This window comes from Mirounga angustirostris, unplaced genomic scaffold (assembly GCF_029215605.1).
Source record: "Mirounga angustirostris isolate CCGP_5_RB_7025 unplaced genomic scaffold, mMirAng1.0.hap1 SCAF_5, whole genome shotgun sequence".
In the NCBI taxonomy this organism is placed as follows: domain Eukaryota; kingdom Metazoa; phylum Chordata; class Mammalia; order Carnivora; family Phocidae; genus Mirounga; species Mirounga angustirostris.
Genome location: NW_026991713.1, coordinates 84,138,062 through 84,154,979, shown reverse-complemented (window position 1 = coordinate 84,154,979; position 16,918 = coordinate 84,138,062). Strand labels below are relative to the sequence as shown.

Below are 16,918 nucleotides of genomic sequence, written 5' to 3'. Positions count from 1 at the left end.
AGGATTAAAAAAAAGTTAAAAAGGAAACAATTATTGCTATATGATTCAATATACTTTTTATCATGTCTGGGTGCCAACTAAAATTGACCTCGGTAAATTGGTGTTTTGGAAATGCCATTTAAACCCATTTAAGTTTGCTCTTTGAATGGATTCCTGTCATGGTTATCTATCAGTACTACTACACTGACTCAAATCTACCTGAGAACTCAAATCTATCATTAGAATGAATGGTTTTTATTAAGCATCTCCCTTGTACTACTATGCAAGGTTCTTATTTATGTTTAATTTCTTTTTTCTATTTTTTATTATGTTATGTTAATCACCATACATTACATTTTCAGTTTTTGATGTAGTGTTCCATGATTCATTGTTTGCATATAATTTCTACTTCCATTTGCATCATCTGCTACAAGGTAACCTAAATCTAGTTCTTCATCTTCTAGCAAAACTCTCTGAATAAATTCAAGCTATGCCAATTATCCTTTCATTTATCAGAAATCACTATATTCTATTAGCACCTCCCAACATTTTTACCCTACCCTGGCTTGCTTATACAGCCTTTAAAGAGTCACTCAGACTTTAGTAGCCTAGGATTCATCAGAACAACCCCAACTTTTGGCTTTTTAATTTTTACAGAGATAAAAGATACTTGGGTCTATTAATAACTATGTCCTTTGCCACATTAAAAAACGATAAAAAAATGTATGTCTCTAAAAAGTTTTTGTAACTGTGTATTTATAAATTTGCCAGTCCACAATTGCTTACTTCTTGGTTTTTACTAGGAACTAAAGATTATAAGAGTTAAGAATTCTAATATATGTAATTAAAGCTACTAGAAATAATAAGGATGAAAGAAAACAATGTATATGAAAAGTAGTTGAAGAAAATAGAACATGTTTTTTGGACAAGGAAAGATATGAAGAATATGGGTTTTGTTGTTGTTTTGGTAAAGGAATAAGGAAAGTAATTTTGTCTGTAAGTAAAATGATAATTCCAGAATGAGAGAGGAAAAAGATGAAATAAAAACTGGATGGATATAAAAAATTGTAGAGGACGCCTGGGTGCCTCAGTCAGTTAAGCATCTGCGTTCAGCTCAGGTCGTGATCCCAGGGTCCTGGGATCCAGGCCCACATCGGGCTCCCTGCTCATTGGGCAGTCTGCTTCTCCTCCCTCTACCCCTCCCTCCTGTTCATGCTCTCCCGTGCTCTCTCTCTCAAATAAATAAATAAATAAAATCTGTAAAAAAAAAAAAAAAAAAGTTGTAGAAGGCTTATGGAAAAGGAATCGAGAAAGGAATTTTATGTGTGGTCTAGCTAAGACTCAAATGGATTTAAGTTAAGTTTTTGTAAAACTATTCCTACAAAAGTGCTTCATCTCCAAAGAGATTCATGGAAAAAGACTCTGACAAGTACAGGTTTCTGTTAATTTTAAAATCCTAACACTGAACTGGGTAAGAATGTTTAAAAGTCTAGTGGAAAACTGATTCATAAAGTTATTAATCCAAGATGAAGCAGAACAAGAATTACAGGAGACTCAATGAACTAATGAAGATGATTATAATTTTTTATGACTTCACTTAAAACATTGATGGTTCTTCAATGTTTTGTTTTCCAGATTTACAAGGCTCCATTTCTCCTCTCTTTTAAGCTATCTATAGCTTACAATTCAGTAAAACCTACTTTTGTAATCAACAGGTGAAACATTTATCTTTTTCTCCCTACTTGATCCCGCCAGAATTTAGAAACTCTTATTATTCTTATTTTTCATGACAATATATGTATTTATATAACCTCAATCTGATCTCCTTGTAATAGGACACAATTAGACAATTCTTAGCTTGGCTGCTTAGCCCAAAGAGCCTTGAAAAGGTCAATCTAAGATTCTTTTTTTTCCTCTTAAGATTCTTTTTTAATTTAATTTTATTATGTTATGTTAATCACCATACATTACATCATTAGTTTTTGATGTAGCGTTCCATGATTCCTTGTTTGTGTATAACACCCAGTGCTCCATTCAATATGTGCCCTCCTTAATACCATCACCGGACTAACCCATCCTCCCACCCCCTTCCCCTCTAAAATCCTCAGTTTAAAATAAATAAATAAATAAATAAATAAATAAATAAATAAATAAATAAATAAATATCTATCAGTTTGTTTCTCAGAGTCCACAGTCTCTCTTGGTCTCTCATGGTACTGGCACAAAAACAGACACATAGATCAATGGAACAGAATAGAGAACCCAGAAATGGACCCTCAACTCTATGGTCAACTAATCTTCAACAAAGCAGGAAAGTATGTCCAATGGAAAAAAGACAGTCTCTTCAACAAATGGTATTGCAAAAACTGGACAGCCACATGCAGAAGAATGAATCTTTTCAAGATTCTTTATGAAAAGTTCCACGAAGGTTTATATGATCACTATTTTTGCTGCACTTATGTAAATAATCAGGCCAAATTTATTGAAACTAGATTCAATTTGCAAACAAATTAGTCTAACAGTAGTTATCTTGATAGAAATGGGATGTTTATAGAGAAAAACTATGTTTCAGTAATACACCTTTCTGGATATCAGATTCTACTGCTGTTAACTGTCCTTAAGGTTTTATTTTCTACTTATAAACTGGACCAGATCCTGAATTCTTCTAGTTTCCTCCAACATTTGGCTAGAACTCTCCAAACTCTCCAGAACTCTCCAAACATTTCCAATTTCCTTCCACTCTTCTGACTTGGAATCAATATCAAAATAAAATGGCCCTTTTCTCAAAGCCATGCAAGCTAAAGCTGGACAACTGGATATAAGCTTCAGAGAAACCACCAAAAGAGCTCATGTGAGGACAATGTGCCTATGCTCAGAGAGATCACCAGAGATATTCAAACTGCAAACCAGGAGAATCTGTCAGATTGTCACTCTTGCCCTCACTCCTTCTGAAGATAATTTGAACACATCTAGAAATTTTCTCAAATGGCTTCTCGCTAAACTCAAGACACTGAGTTTATAATTTTCTCGAATATTAATCTTTGTTTTTCTTTTGTTTCCACAGAAATATTTCTCATTAAATTATCTGACTGTCTATACCTCTCACACCATACAGAGGCCGAATTTAGGTGGAAATTCACCTGCTACCTGCCTCCTAAAATAAAACATCCTCGCCTTCATCCAGGCCTAAGTCATCATGAAGATGTGATTGTTAATACATCATGTTATGCCTATGTAAATACCTTTTAAAAAATTGAAACCCAGTTGATTTATTTAGTTGGTTAAATGTTGGCATCTGGGAATCTCCTCTGGGAATTTTTCAGTCCTTGGCTATTGTTCTCCTTAAATCATATTTACCTCTCTAATGCGCTGCACACTCTCAAGGTTTTAAAGACCTGTCAGCAGCCACTCAGGCCAAATGGTACCCATCAGGATCAGAAAACTGGATGAAATCGACAACATAAATGATGAAGAAGGTGACTACAGGGCCTGAGCCTGATGACTCAACTAATAGCAACAGCAAAAATGTGATTCTTCAGCCTGAGTACCTCAACAGAGGAAACTGAAAATAATACTACACTGATCAGAATAACCAAAAGGGGGTAATTGTTAAAATAAAAAGCAAATCGGTCTTGAAAACTCCCTGAGCAGACAAAATCAGTTTAGTCAAACAAAGCTCAAATGAGCTTATTTTGTGAGACTAACTTGACTCAGATAATTTCCTTTTTATGCCTCCAGAAATCATAAGCAAAACTTAAACTGTTTCCCAAGGTTGATATGAAGTAACCACTAACCAATTACCTGTCACTTAAGAAAATATTAATATTCTAATCACCGTGAAGAAAAAATAATCACAGACTTCTTACTACCTAAGTCGCTTTGTAAAAATACCAAAAGCCTCATTCCCGTTTTGGCTTGAATGCTCCTGGTGCCACAGTTGTCTCTTTGGTGTGTGCACAATAAACTTTTACTTTTAAACTACTACTTCAGTGATTCACTGGTTTTACCTCTGCTATTTCTGAACCTTTGACAGCACCCACAGTAAATATTCCACGAAGTCACAGCCAGTCATTCCCACTGGAGTACATGCCACTGAGGTACCACAGGCTAAATCAGACACACGTCCCCCTCTCCCCACCACCTGCGTTTAGAAAACAACAGCAATGTAATACTACCCTCCACTATGCTTATGCGTCCCCCGATGGTGACTGCCTATCTACAGACTCTGGTAACCAAGCTTCCTGCATAGAAAAGGCTGGAGATAAAAGAGAGGGGTAGGCAGTCCGACGGGCCCTAAAGGACCAAGCTCCATCAGAGATGGGCGACGATTAACGCCCGGTTCTCTCCTGCCGATATACTGGTGAACGGAAGTGATCCGCGATAGGCCGGCCTCACCCTCAGGAAGGAGAAGAAAACATTAGCCTTTCAAAGCAGATTTACCCCAGAACCTCTCCCCAGGGGGTTAAAGAACCCCTTCACCCCAGCCCAGCCCAGCCGCCTCTCTCTCTGACCTCGGAGCGCCGGCCATCGAGACAACTACTTACACTTTCCAGCCGCTCGCCAATGAAAACTTCCCGCCACCAGTCTTTCCTTTTTCTCCAGCCGCGAGCATCCGCCCTTCCGGTTAAGTCTCCTCAACCAATTGCAAGTAACACCCTTCTCTAATTGGTGAAGGGGTGTGGCCACGATGTGCGTCACCGAACAAGACTACGGGTGACTGGTTGATATTGGGGGCTGGATTAGCCAATGGGAAGCGGTCTTGAACCTGGGGTAGGGGCCGCTGCGTGTTTCCGGAAGACGTGGCGGCTCTCCCCTGGGCTGTTTCCCGGCTGCTTTTCTCCCGACTTTGCTTCACACCCTGGGCGCCCCGAGGTGCTGTCGCCGCTGCCCTCACTACTGCAGCCATGATCTCCTTAACAGACACCCAGAGTAAGCACTCGCCCCGGGATCCCCACCTGGATCCTCGCACACTGTTGCTCCAGCTCATCTCGCCCGCCCCTCTGTCCGGGTCAATGAATGAAGCTCCGCGTTGGGGGCGGCGGCCTGCGGGACTGAGCTAGGGATGCGGCGCGCGGAGGGCTGCCTTGAGGGGGCGGGAGCTGGATTTGCAGTGGCAGACCTGGATTGGGACGAGGGTCAGTGGGATCTGGGGAGACGCCCGATCTGGGGAGGGGGAAGTCTTTGCTGAGTGTCTGTCTTGCGCCAGGGGCTCGCCGCTCCCACTCACAGTAAGAAGGGCGCTTTGTTCCTGCAGGTGGCCACAAGAGAAAGTTTGATGCGCGGTGCCCGTGGTTCACCCTTGGGGATGTTTGTGCACATGACAAACTTGGGGTCCTCTACAAGTTACTGGCCGGTTGTTTGGGAAGCGGTATTTTAAGTGTCATCTATTACAGGTTTTGGGGGGTTTTTTGTTTTCTGGGTTTTTTAAATATGCTTACACTTAAATATTTTGAATATTTCGCCTTTGTGCCACCTCTGGAAATGACCTTCCAAAGATTCTTTGAAACTTCACTTTTCTACCACCTAATGTTTCCGCAGGAGTAAAAAGCCACCTTGTGTTCAGTTAAACGATTTCTTTCCTTAATATTGTATAATGTGCTTTGTGGCCTGTTTTATTATTTTAGCATCTCTTTCTGCCTACCACAGAGTTCTCCAGGCCTAGCTTATGTCTCAGGTTAGCATTGCTATCTGTTTCCTTTTCTCTTTCATTATAACACTCCTACTTTTTTTACCCTTTTGTCAACCTTAATCATATTCGTATTTACATATCTGCCCAACCCTGTGGGTCCTATCTTTTAATGGTCATGATAGTCTTTTTGTCTCACTTTGCTTTATCCGCTATGATCTTCGTTTCTTATTCTGCTTCACTTACTTTGATTTTCAAGATTTTAAGAACTAAACAGTCTGTTAAAAATAGAATTTCATTTTGGGCGCCTGGGTGGCTCAGATGGTTAAGCGTCTGCCTTCGGCTCAGGTCATGATCTCAGGGTCCTGGGATCGAGTCCCGCATCGGGCTCCCTGCTCCTTGGGAGCCTGTTTCTCCCTCTGCCTTTCTCTCTCGCTCTGTCTCTCATGAATTAAAAAAAAAAAAAAATCTAAAAAAAAAAAAATAGAATTTCATTTTAAGTGCCCTATTTTAAAGTGGAGTCTTAAGGTTTGAAGTCATGGCTGACTTGAACTTGACAGAACTTCTAAGGTCTTCTGTATACACTACCACCCCAATCAGGCTCTTCTTCCTGTGGTTGGATGGGTCTGCACCTTGGAGCCACCTGCACTGGCCCAGGAAGGGTACCCATTTTGGTCTATTGGCCTGTTCTGATCAGAAGACACATAAAGTCCTTTTTTTTTTTTTTTTAACTGTTATAATAGAAACTAGCAATTGTATAAAGGCATCTTCTTTCATTTCACCAAGTACCTTCATATAAATAATTGCACTGAATTTTTATAAGAGCCCTATAAGGCAGGGAGAAGTATATCTCTTTTATAAATTAAAAGAGGCTCGAAAGAAACTCAATGTGTGGTTATAAAGAAAGTGACAGAAAGAGGGCTTGATCCCAGGTCTGCTGGCTCAGAAACTTTTGTGTTCACTGTACCCTACTAAGAAAACTGGATATAAATTTTATTTGAGTTCTGTCTTAGAATGATGTAGTTCTTTCATAGCAAGAATAGATACAACAGTAGATAATTTATCCTTCAGAATTATGCATTGATTTTTTTTTTGAGAGATTGTGTAGGATATTCAGAGTCTCTTGTCTTTGTGATAGTGTTCTGTTCCTCTTGATTGAATCCCAAACTTAAAATTAGGTTGTCCAAAAAAATTAGAATTGTATACCTAAATTGCTAGAATTTGTTTCTAATTCTACTAATTAGAGAAAGTACTTAATCTCTACACAGCTTTTCTAACTGTGAAGGATTATTACTTCTCCTTTCTATCTAAGTCTAATTATTACATAGATTAAAAATCTGAACTATTTATCCTTTGCATAGAGATTTTCTTCTATTGAAGACTTCTTATAGGGACAAGTGCCTGATTTACATTCTTCCAAAATGCAGAACAAGGGAATTGAGTTGGAATATGGGCAGAATAGGGATCATTCTCCTTCATTAAACTGATGAAGAAGATGAAATTATATTCTTCATTGCTCATTTGCCAAATGTTTTAGGTAGGACAGTGGATTGGAACACAAAATGGTTAGTGAAACAAAAGCTCTTTGGATTTCAAATGGTGTTTGTGTGTGTGTTTAACTACAGAAATTGGCCATCATTCAAGTGATTTGCCAAGATTATTCTGGGATTCTGATTCTGGGAGAGGGTGACCAAGCACTGAACAGAATAAAAAAGCAATTCATGATTGTTTTAAGGGGTTCTATAATAGCACTCTCCCCACCCCCCTCCATAAAAACACAAGATTTATTGAGGGGAACAGAGTAGGGTAATTCCCATGCTGCCTCTAGATCTTTACTTCATTATGTCACATTGCCTGAAATCCTACCATGATGTTCAGTTGAGTTGTTCAACTTGGTTGATATTCCGTTGAGTTCTTTATTATGAAATTTTCTGTTTTTTAAAAGGTACAGTAGGAGAGAGAAAACTAATATTAAAATTTTCAACTAAGATATCAAAATGCTAATAGTGATTGCTATTGGATTAAGCATCTTTCCTTGTAAAATTTCCACAAAAAGTTTTTTTTTTCATTTTAGACAAATTTTATTGAACTGCTTTTATCAGATTGTTCTTTGAAAAAAAAAAAAAAACCCACATACGTAGGCAAGAGGAATGCAAATTGGATAGTTGCACCAGAGAAAGATAAATTTATTTTACTGGGTATGATTCCGGTGGTGAGCGGGCAGCTCTGTGTAGGGCTTTATTAACCAGAGGGCTTATGAATGCTTAGGCACAGGGAAGATGGGAATTCGGGAGATGAGAAAGGACACAGTGAGGCCAGTGAGAGACTTTTGGCCCACTTAGGCCGGGAAATAGTTGGCAACATCATGCCAGTGCCAGTTCTGGCAAATATGTTACAGGCAACTGTCTCCTCCTAGGTTTACACTGGATGAAATAGTCCAAATGTTTTGGTGCCCATGTTACAGTTGTAAGTTGCGGAGTCCAAAAACTGAGTTTGAATTCTAGCCTGACTCCCCACAACCACCACTCTTCTTGCCCAACCGCCTGTGGGCCCCCCCTCCACCGCACACACATACATACATTTGCTGATTCTGTGAGCAAGGGTAAGTTACGAATCTCTTGAGTCTGTGAAATATTAGGCTGGTGCTACTTTTCACCTCACAGTTTGGTTAAACATTTCAGTGAATGTGAAACCATATCCAGATACTGTCTTTTTTCACTGCAGTCAATTTTTAATACTTCTACTAACACCTACTTAGTTGTTAGATGAGAAACTAACCCATTAAACTTGATGCTAACCCATTAAACTTGATCCTAAAGATACTTCCCCCAGAAGTTCAGTATGCTCCAGTGTCCTTGAGTTTCATTTAATCAAACATATTTAACCTGAAAAAAAAAAAATCCTGTAGAAAGCAATATGATGTAATAGTTAAGCACAGGGACTGAGTTCAAATGCTTAACCAGAAGTGTGACTCTAAGCAAAGTCGTTTCTCTAAACCTCAATTTCCTCCATCTCTAAAAGGATGTAATCACACCTAGCTTGCAGTAGTATGGGAAGGATTAAGTTATATAAGGTATGTAAAGCACCCCATAATGGATAATTCATGGCAAATTCTCAGTACATAGTAGGTGTACTTCCATATAATTTCCTTCTGATGAACAAACATCTCAAAATTTTGGGGGCGCCTGGGTGGCCAGTCCAACTCTTGATTTCAGCTCAGGTCATGATCTCAGGGTCATAAGATTGAGCCCTTCTTCCGGCTCCCCAGTCAGCACGGCGCCTGCTTGAGATTCTTTGCTCTCCCTCTCCCTCCTCCTCTCCACCCACCCGCGCTATCTCTCTCTCGAATAAATAAAATCTTGAAAAAAAACTCAAAATTTTTATGTAATCATTAGGATAATTTATGAAAAGGTAGAAATTAGTCATATTCAAATCACTCAACTGCCAGTGACTAAATCCTAACTACTAAGTAGTTATACAATGGAATTTTGCTTGTTCTTTTGTCCATACTTTCCTCTAGGAAATTATGTCTGACAGCTAAACAGTTATTTTGGTCAAGTCTCTTAAGGGATGAAAGTATTAGCCTCACATTTTCATAGGATTTTGTGTCTGTGGAATACACTAATGTATATTTATATGCCAGGACCTGAATTCTTTTAGACTAACTTTGGGGAAAAAGGTAGTTGGAATGGAAGGCAATAGTTAACTGTAAATTGAGGAGGTGGGAGATGTAGAAAAATATATGATAGAAGTTTTCAACTCATCAGAACATTTTACAAGGCTTAAAATTTTTTTTTAAGTAGCTGTGACCTAGGTTTTGGCTTTCTGGAGCCGAGGCCAAAAAGTTAAGTAACAGATCAGAAATCATTAATAGTGTATTTAGAATTGGGTTTCCAAAAATATGGTTGTTTCTGCTCTTGTTTCATTATTTCATGCAGATAGTATGTATCTGGGTAAAATAAGGATTGGTAAGTATTTCCTGAAAGCAAAACTAAAATAATCAAAGAGGTGACTTAGTGGCTTATGCTTTTAGCACTAACAGAAGTTAAGAATCCTCAGACTAAAAAGATAAGACCAAGAGAATGTAAAGGTAATAAAATTATGAGTTTTATATAAGGATGAACATAAACTTCAATGCTTACACTTCATTCACCACCGTACACTCGGTACCTACAAGAGATGCTGGCATCTAGGAGTTGATCAACTGTTCTTTGTTTTTGAATGAAAAGAGTAAAACCCCAGCATATTAAAATATTAAGTAAAACTGTTCTTTGAAACTTTTGGAGAGCTGATATTAGGACTTAGACACTAAGTGTGTGAATGGATTCATGGTTTAGATAATTTATAGAAGATAAATTCATATCATCAAGAAGTTAAAAGTGATGACTAACCTCTTGAAAATTAACTTTTGAGGAGACAAGATGATTCTCAAAATATTGCCCTTGTGAGAAGCAGTGTATCATCGAGTGAAGTATATTGTGCTGACCTATGGTAGCATATCCACTGGGTTAAAGAAGGAATTAATTTAAGAGGAGAAAGAAGTAACTCTAGATGTTGTGCATATAAATAATAGTCCTAGGATATGAAAGGAGATAAATAGTAAAAGAAAACCATATATTTATGTCTGATGCCAGAGGCGTCCTTGGGAGGGAAAAAATACATAATCAAAGGTTTAAAATCCTGATTATCTTCCTCTATCATGCATATGTTTATGAGAAGTGCTATCTCTCATATAAGGATTAGAGATTTCCATTTATATTTTAAATTTTGAAGTTATTTGCTGATGTTAGTTTAATTTATTATAGATCTTAATAAATGTCATAAAATTAATCTGCAATGTTGGGGACCTATTTTCTTATATCAGCCAAAAGAAAAACTGAAAAATTTTCTTACTTAGTTTACCGGGATCTTAATGTAACTTTTATTTTTCTTTACCCTTAACTATATAACTTATATTGCAGAAATTGGAATGGGATTAACAGGATTTGGAGTGTTTTTCCTGTTCTTTGGGATGATTCTCTTTTTTGACAAAGCACTACTGGCTATTGGAAATGTAAGTTTTTCAACATATATTTTAACTAAATTCATAAGGAAACGTTAATTACAAATGAATTATTGCCTGCTATTAAATCGGGGGGAAATAATTCACTGTTACTCATGTAAAGATTCCTATTATCTTCTCTGTTTACATCAGAAATAAAACCTGTTTAGGCCTGGGTGGCTCAGTTGATTAAGCACCTGCCTTCCACTCAGGTCACGATATCAGGTTCCTGGGATCGAGCCCGCATCATCGGGGGCTCCCTGCTCAGTGAGAAGCCTGCTTCTCCCTCTCCCTCTGCTTCTCCTCCTGCTTTTGCTCGCTCTCTTTCTGTCACAGAAATAAAATCTTTTAAAAAATTAAAAAAAAAAAACCTGTTTAAGTAACAGGTAAACACTTAAAGAGGTTTTTGAGTGACTGTTGAGTGTTTGATATGTAATACACAATAGATTAAATCAAGGCTGCCTTTAGATAGGAGTTCAAAATAGATGACTTGGTAGTCCCCATGTCTTGGTAAATTTATTAATATGTTTGACTTAAAACATATGACTTGAAACATTTGGTTCAATAGCATAAAATAAACAGATTTTTAAAAACCATTTAAACCTCTTAATATGCCTGTATATTAACAGTCAGCTTGCTGAGAAAGGTATATGTGTTGTTTATTTGGAATGTGTACTTTGTTGTCCATGTGTGAAGGTTGTGCAAGAGTTCTAGAAATAAATCATAACCCTTTTAAGAAGACAACAAAGTTACTGAATAATATTAAATATATTTGAAATGTATATTACCATAGAGCTTTTAATTGGAAATTAGAAAATATAAAGGTTAACAAAACTATTCAGAATTGGTATTTTTTTTTTTAAAGATTTTATTTATTTATTTATTTACTTGAGAGAGAGAGAGAGCACGTACGAGCAGGGCAGAGGGAGAGGGGCCAAGCAGACTCCCGGCTGAGCAGGGAGCCTGAGACAGGGCTTGATCCCAAGACTCTGGGATCATGACCTGAGCCAAAGGCAGATGCCCAACCCACCGAGCCACCCAGGCACCCTCAAAATTGGTATTTTAATTAATAAATAAGTAGCATTGCTATCTGAGAATATGAAGCTTAACCATTAGGCTCAATCAATACTTGTGTGAAAAATTTTTCATTAAAGATAGTTACAAAGAAAGGCAAGATATTGGGAATAAAACCTGGGGGGAAAGCAAGCTTTTAATCAATGACCATTTCTGGCTCACTATCTGGAAACATACAAAATATATGTATATTTGAGAACATATGGCTTTATTTTTATTTCTGCTGCCACCAGAGATTCTGGGATTAGTAAGACTAGAATCCTCTTCCTGGCTTTGCATGGTTTCTTCTATCATCTTGGCCATGTCAGTATTTCTCCCACCCATAGGCACTCCTATAGCCTGTGGTGAAGTGTGCAGAACCAGCAGTACTTTCGGGTGACGTGTTTATGGGCAGCCTTCCTCTTTTGCCTGGCCCCTCCCCTGTTTAACTAAAGCTCTCTCCATCTTGCTTACCTGGGAGAACCACTGCATATGTGCATGCCCATTGGTAACATCTGATCTTTCTTTGGTTCTCTTTTTCTCCATTTAATCAAGATAGAAGAGGACTCGGGGCGCCTGGGTGGCTCAGTCGTTAAGCGTCTGCCTTCAGCTCAGGTCGTGATCCCAGGGTCCTGGGATCGAGCCCTGCATCAGGCTCCTTGCTCCGCGGGAAGCCTGCTTCTCCCTCTCGTGCTCCCCCTGCTTGTGTTCCTTCTCTCGCTGTGTCTCTCTCTGTCAAATAAATAAAATCTTTAAAAAAAAAAAAAAAAAAGATAGAAGAGGACTGAGAAGAGTGGAATCCAGCTCCAACTTTTGCATGCTTAGCCCACTCCTTGATTCTGCCTCTTGGCATGCTTCATAGTTTCCTTCAGCCAGTTGCCCCCACTAAGAGACAGATGTACTGCTTTTTATTATATTTAGCTTTGACCTTGCTTTTCAAATCTATGCAGTATGTTTAACTACTTTTTCTATCTCGCATTTTCTTTCTCTTCTAGGTTTTATTTGTGGCTGGCTTGGCTTTTGTCATTGGTTTAGAAAGAACATTCAGATTCTTCTTCCAAAAACATAAAATGAAAGCTACAGGATTTTTCCTGGGTGGAGTATTTGTAGTCCTTATTGGTTGGCCTTTGATAGGCATGATCTTTGAAATTTATGGATTCTTTCTCTTGTTCAGGTAAGGCAATTATTTTATTGTACTTTTTCTCTTTCAATAAACCAGTATGTCAAATAATTAACTATTATAAAAACCCAGATATTTGCATCAGCATGAGTACAAACACCATAATTTTCTCAAGCGGATTTTTGTTTGCATTGAATCTTTTATTGAATCTCTTTAATTCAGTCAACTATAAAAATGTTTATTAAATATAGATGATTGCCAATAAGGTCATTATCTTGTATTTTCAATGCAGTAGGTTTTATTGGGATTTTAAGGCACTGTCTTTCTATTTAAGGCACTTTGCATTTAAGGCACTTTGTCTGTTATTTTTAGCAACTAAACAGTGATACATACATACATATAGCATTTTAATTCATAGAACCTGATACTGCATAGTTACTGCCACTTGATGACAATTCTTTTAGTATATACAGTCATTAGAAAATTTTGTACTGAACACACTATGGTAGATTTTGACCAGTCAATATTTTACAAATGCTAGTTACTAAGTGAATAAACAATAGTATTCTATGTGAGAAAATACCTTTAAATAAGGTTGGTTTAATTATTTATTCAAAAAATGTATATCCTTTATCTTCTGTCTGCCAAACACTGTGTTGTTATTCACGGGAGACATAAAACTGAATTAAGTGTCAAATCTGCTTTAGAGAATCTCTCATTTCTGATATGGGAAACAGACTATAAAGATACCAGCAGGATATAGTAGTAATGTGTTATAGATGTATAAGCACAATACAATAGGAGTATAATTAAGAAAGAGATCATATCCGGGGAGAGGTAAGAAACATTACCACTAAAGGTAACATTTGAAATTTAAAGTCTCTAAAACATTCAAAATTTTAAGTGGATCCTTTCTTTTTACCTGGTTAGCAATTGATTTTGGTAATAAAGAATCTGTAAGTTCTGAGAACCTTTTTTCCTTCTTCCTAGGGGCTTCTTTCCTGTGGTCATTGGCTTTATTAGAAGAGTGCCAGTCCTTGGATCCCTCTTGAATTTACCTGGAATTAGATCAGTAAGTTATCATGTATTAGAAATAAAATTTTTAAACCATCAAAATAATACTTTTTGTGTTCTTTACCTCTAGAAATACAAGTAATTGATACCTGATTAATTGATGTTTTTTATTATGATATAAATTATTACATCACCATAGATCATGGTTACCATGAATACCAGAGAAAATAATCATTGCTAACTGTAAAAAACCTGAAATTTTATTTCATTATATCCATTTTTAATATTCTCGATTTTTTTTAAATGTAACTCAGATTGATATGCTATGCTACCTTTCTCTTTGAGAGTTCAAGACCCTTTTCAATTAACTTTTATATGATTTCTAATTTTAGAAGCCGTTATGTAAAAAGGACATCATTATATCTAATAATATTTTCTTTCTTAGACTGTATCACCAAATAGCATGCATTAAGATAATTAAATCAAGCACGATTATAGTGGAAGTCAGATGATAAAATTCTGTTCCCAGCTCTCTCCACAATTTGAATGATCTCATCAAATCTGTTCCTCCAACATGGGCGATCAACTTCCTAAAGTTGTTTACAGACATTTGTAGATGTTTATAGAGAGATAATCCATAGCATTTACTGGTTTCTCAGAGAGCTAAAGGATGGCTTACCCACTGAAGAATGGGTTTTGCTGTAAGACAAAATCTCATTTCCAACCTCAAGTCAATTTTACACTCAGAATTTTACCACCTAGACAACCTAGATGTTTGAAGTTACCTTTGGAGAGAGAATGTTGTGCTTTCTTTCCACGTAAATTTACCTTAAAATCCTAATGAGCCTATGGTACTTTCAAAGCAGCTTTTAGTTTTGGCATGCCATTCATCTATTTATAATAATATAAAATGTTGGAATGTGGGCTTATAGAGGGTTATGTTCAGATTTCATTTACATTAATCTCCAAACTCATACTGTAGTCAATGTTGTTTTTACTTAGAATGGCTTTTGAATTTATCGAAACTTCTAGTTATACAGTTGTGTAATCATTATTCACGTCCTTAATTTAAGGGTTCTTCAGTATTTGCATAAGTGGACACCCAGTGCTGTAAATTGTTTCCTATGATTATTACTTCATTATAATAAATGGTTCAGTAAAAATGTGAGTAGTGAAATGAAAGGAAGGGTTAAATGATTGCTAGATTTTGATAGTATTATGACTACTTGGGTTATATAACTTTTAATATATCTCCACTAATGATTTTGTTTCAATATTTGCATCACCATCTGGAATGCTGAAGAAGGCCCAATTGCTTTACGTTTGGGGTAGACTAGCCAAAGTGAATAACAACTTACATTAATGTGTGTGAAAATTTATATTCAGTACCTATAAATTTATGCTCACCTCATTACATCTATTTTTAATGCCCATGCCACTTTCAGTCTGAAGTCCAGAATACACATTTAAAGTATTTTTAGTCAATAGCTGTTAATTACTGAACTTAATGGAGTTCAATCTGTTTGTTCAAAGACTACATAGGCCCAGAAGAGATCCTCAGTAATGGTCAGTTGAAATACCTTATTGGGTTCATTGATGCATGAATGGCTGACATTTCAGTTTTTTATTTATTTTTTTATTTTTTTGTTAAGCTAGCAGTGTTAACTTCATTTTGTCCGATTGTTTTATTCATCGTGTTGCATTTCTCGTGTTGTACCCTTAAAGTCATATGCATAACATGTCATGCAAAAACAACCTTAACAAAGAACATTTTTTTATACACATTTATGTGTTAAGAGATTGTGGTGAGTAGGACTGGATTAACCATTGTCAGTCACACCTTAAATTTCCACAAATCTTATAAAGCTGGGTTTTTAATCAACACTTAAAATGTTGATACAATGTTTTTATAAAGATCTGGGCTTTCTTCTAATTACCTGTTTTTCTTCTCCTTGCAGTTTGTAGATAAAGTTGGAGAAAGCAACAATATGGTATAACAACAAGTGAATTGAAGACTCATTTAAAATATTGTATTATTTATAAAATCCTTTGAAGAATATTCAGCACAAAATTAAATTACATGAAATAGCTTGTAATGTTCTTTACAGAAGTTTAAAACGTATAGTCTACAAAGTACCAATAGCAGTTAACAAAGAGGCAATGAGAACAGGCTTCTAATCAAGTGATCTAAGAAGTCAGCAAGCAAACTAAAGGAGATGAATCTATGTTACAATACTTATTGAAACTCTTGAAGGTGATTTTTATTGTTTATCCACAACGTGCAAAACACAGCCATCCTTGGAGAACTGTGGGGCCTGTTTCTTTTCTTCTTATTTTGAAGGCGCAGGAGCACCCGTAGGTCTTTCCTTTTTAGAAATATCCACTGGAATGGCAAAAGTATTTCCAGTTGCACTGTGTGTCTGAAAGTGATGCCTGAGTTAGATTGGATTATGTCATTTAATGTATTAAAACCAAGGAAAACCCAGTTTTGATGTATGAATCACTTTTTTTTTTGTGAACATATGGTTAAAATAAAACATTTGTGGTTCTTCTGATTCTTAATATTTTAAAGCCGGATGAAAATCTGAACTAGATATTCACTGTCAGTTATGCAAAGGTCATTCTTTATAACTAAACACTCCGGAACTACTCATACTTCTTGAGAATCTGACCTAATTATCTGTATCCTTTGTTATATGTAAGCATCTAACAAAAACCATGAAGTAGTCTGTTACATGCCTTGTTTCATTGAATAGTCTTTTATTTAAGATACCAAACGATGCAAACCAAATGGATTTTTCCGTCATGGTGTAGTTTTTCTTTTTTTTTTTTTTCTTTTTTTTTAATTTTAGTAGTGATTTTATCATTTTGCTTTTCATAAATTAAATAACTATTGATAATGTTTGAAATGTAACATGTTAAAAGGTTAAACTTATATTTGTTAAGGGCTTTTCATGAAAGCTGAGTTTTCCTTTATTTTTAGCTTTTTTCCTAACATAAAAATGCATGATGAATGCTTCATAAGATCACTCTTCATCTTGAGTTCATGGAGAAAATATCTGAATTCACATGCTAAAGGTAGTTT

At 36.5% G+C, this 16,918-nt stretch overlaps 2 protein-coding genes across 5 annotated transcripts in view; one reads left to right on the top strand and one right to left on the bottom strand.

Annotated features, from left to right (window-relative positions):
* RECQL (RecQ like helicase) overlaps window positions 1-4,636 on the bottom strand; it is a 53,452-nt gene extending 48,816 nt beyond the window's left edge. The window contains exon 1 of one of the 3 annotated variants that reach the window (XM_064591505.1): window positions 4,524-4,636. The gene's annotated coding sequence lies outside the window, so the exon portion shown is untranslated. The remainder of the gene's footprint in view (window positions 1-4,523) is intronic. The other 2 variants (XM_045873779.3, XM_054507158.2) reach the window with 2 other exon arrangements.
* A 112-nt stretch (window positions 4,637-4,748) lies between these two features.
* GOLT1B (golgi transport 1B) lies at window positions 4,749-16,388 on the top strand. 2 transcript variants are annotated; one of them, XM_064591506.1, is made up of 6 exons: window positions 4,749-4,908; window positions 5,234-5,347; window positions 10,567-10,658; window positions 12,695-12,873; window positions 13,810-13,891; window positions 15,792-16,388. In XM_064591506.1, the coding sequence occupies exons 1-6, from the start codon at window positions 4,884-4,886 to the stop codon at window positions 15,828-15,830; spliced, it is 531 nt and encodes a 176-aa protein (XP_064447576.1). In that variant the 5' UTR covers window positions 4,749-4,883; the 3' UTR covers window positions 15,831-16,388. The 2 variants fall into 2 exon arrangements, with proteins under 2 accessions (XP_064447576.1, XP_045729734.1); XM_045873778.3 differs by lacking the exon at window positions 5,234-5,347 and having other exon boundaries at window positions 4,751-4,908.
* The last annotated feature ends 530 nt before the right edge of the window (window positions 16,389-16,918 follow it).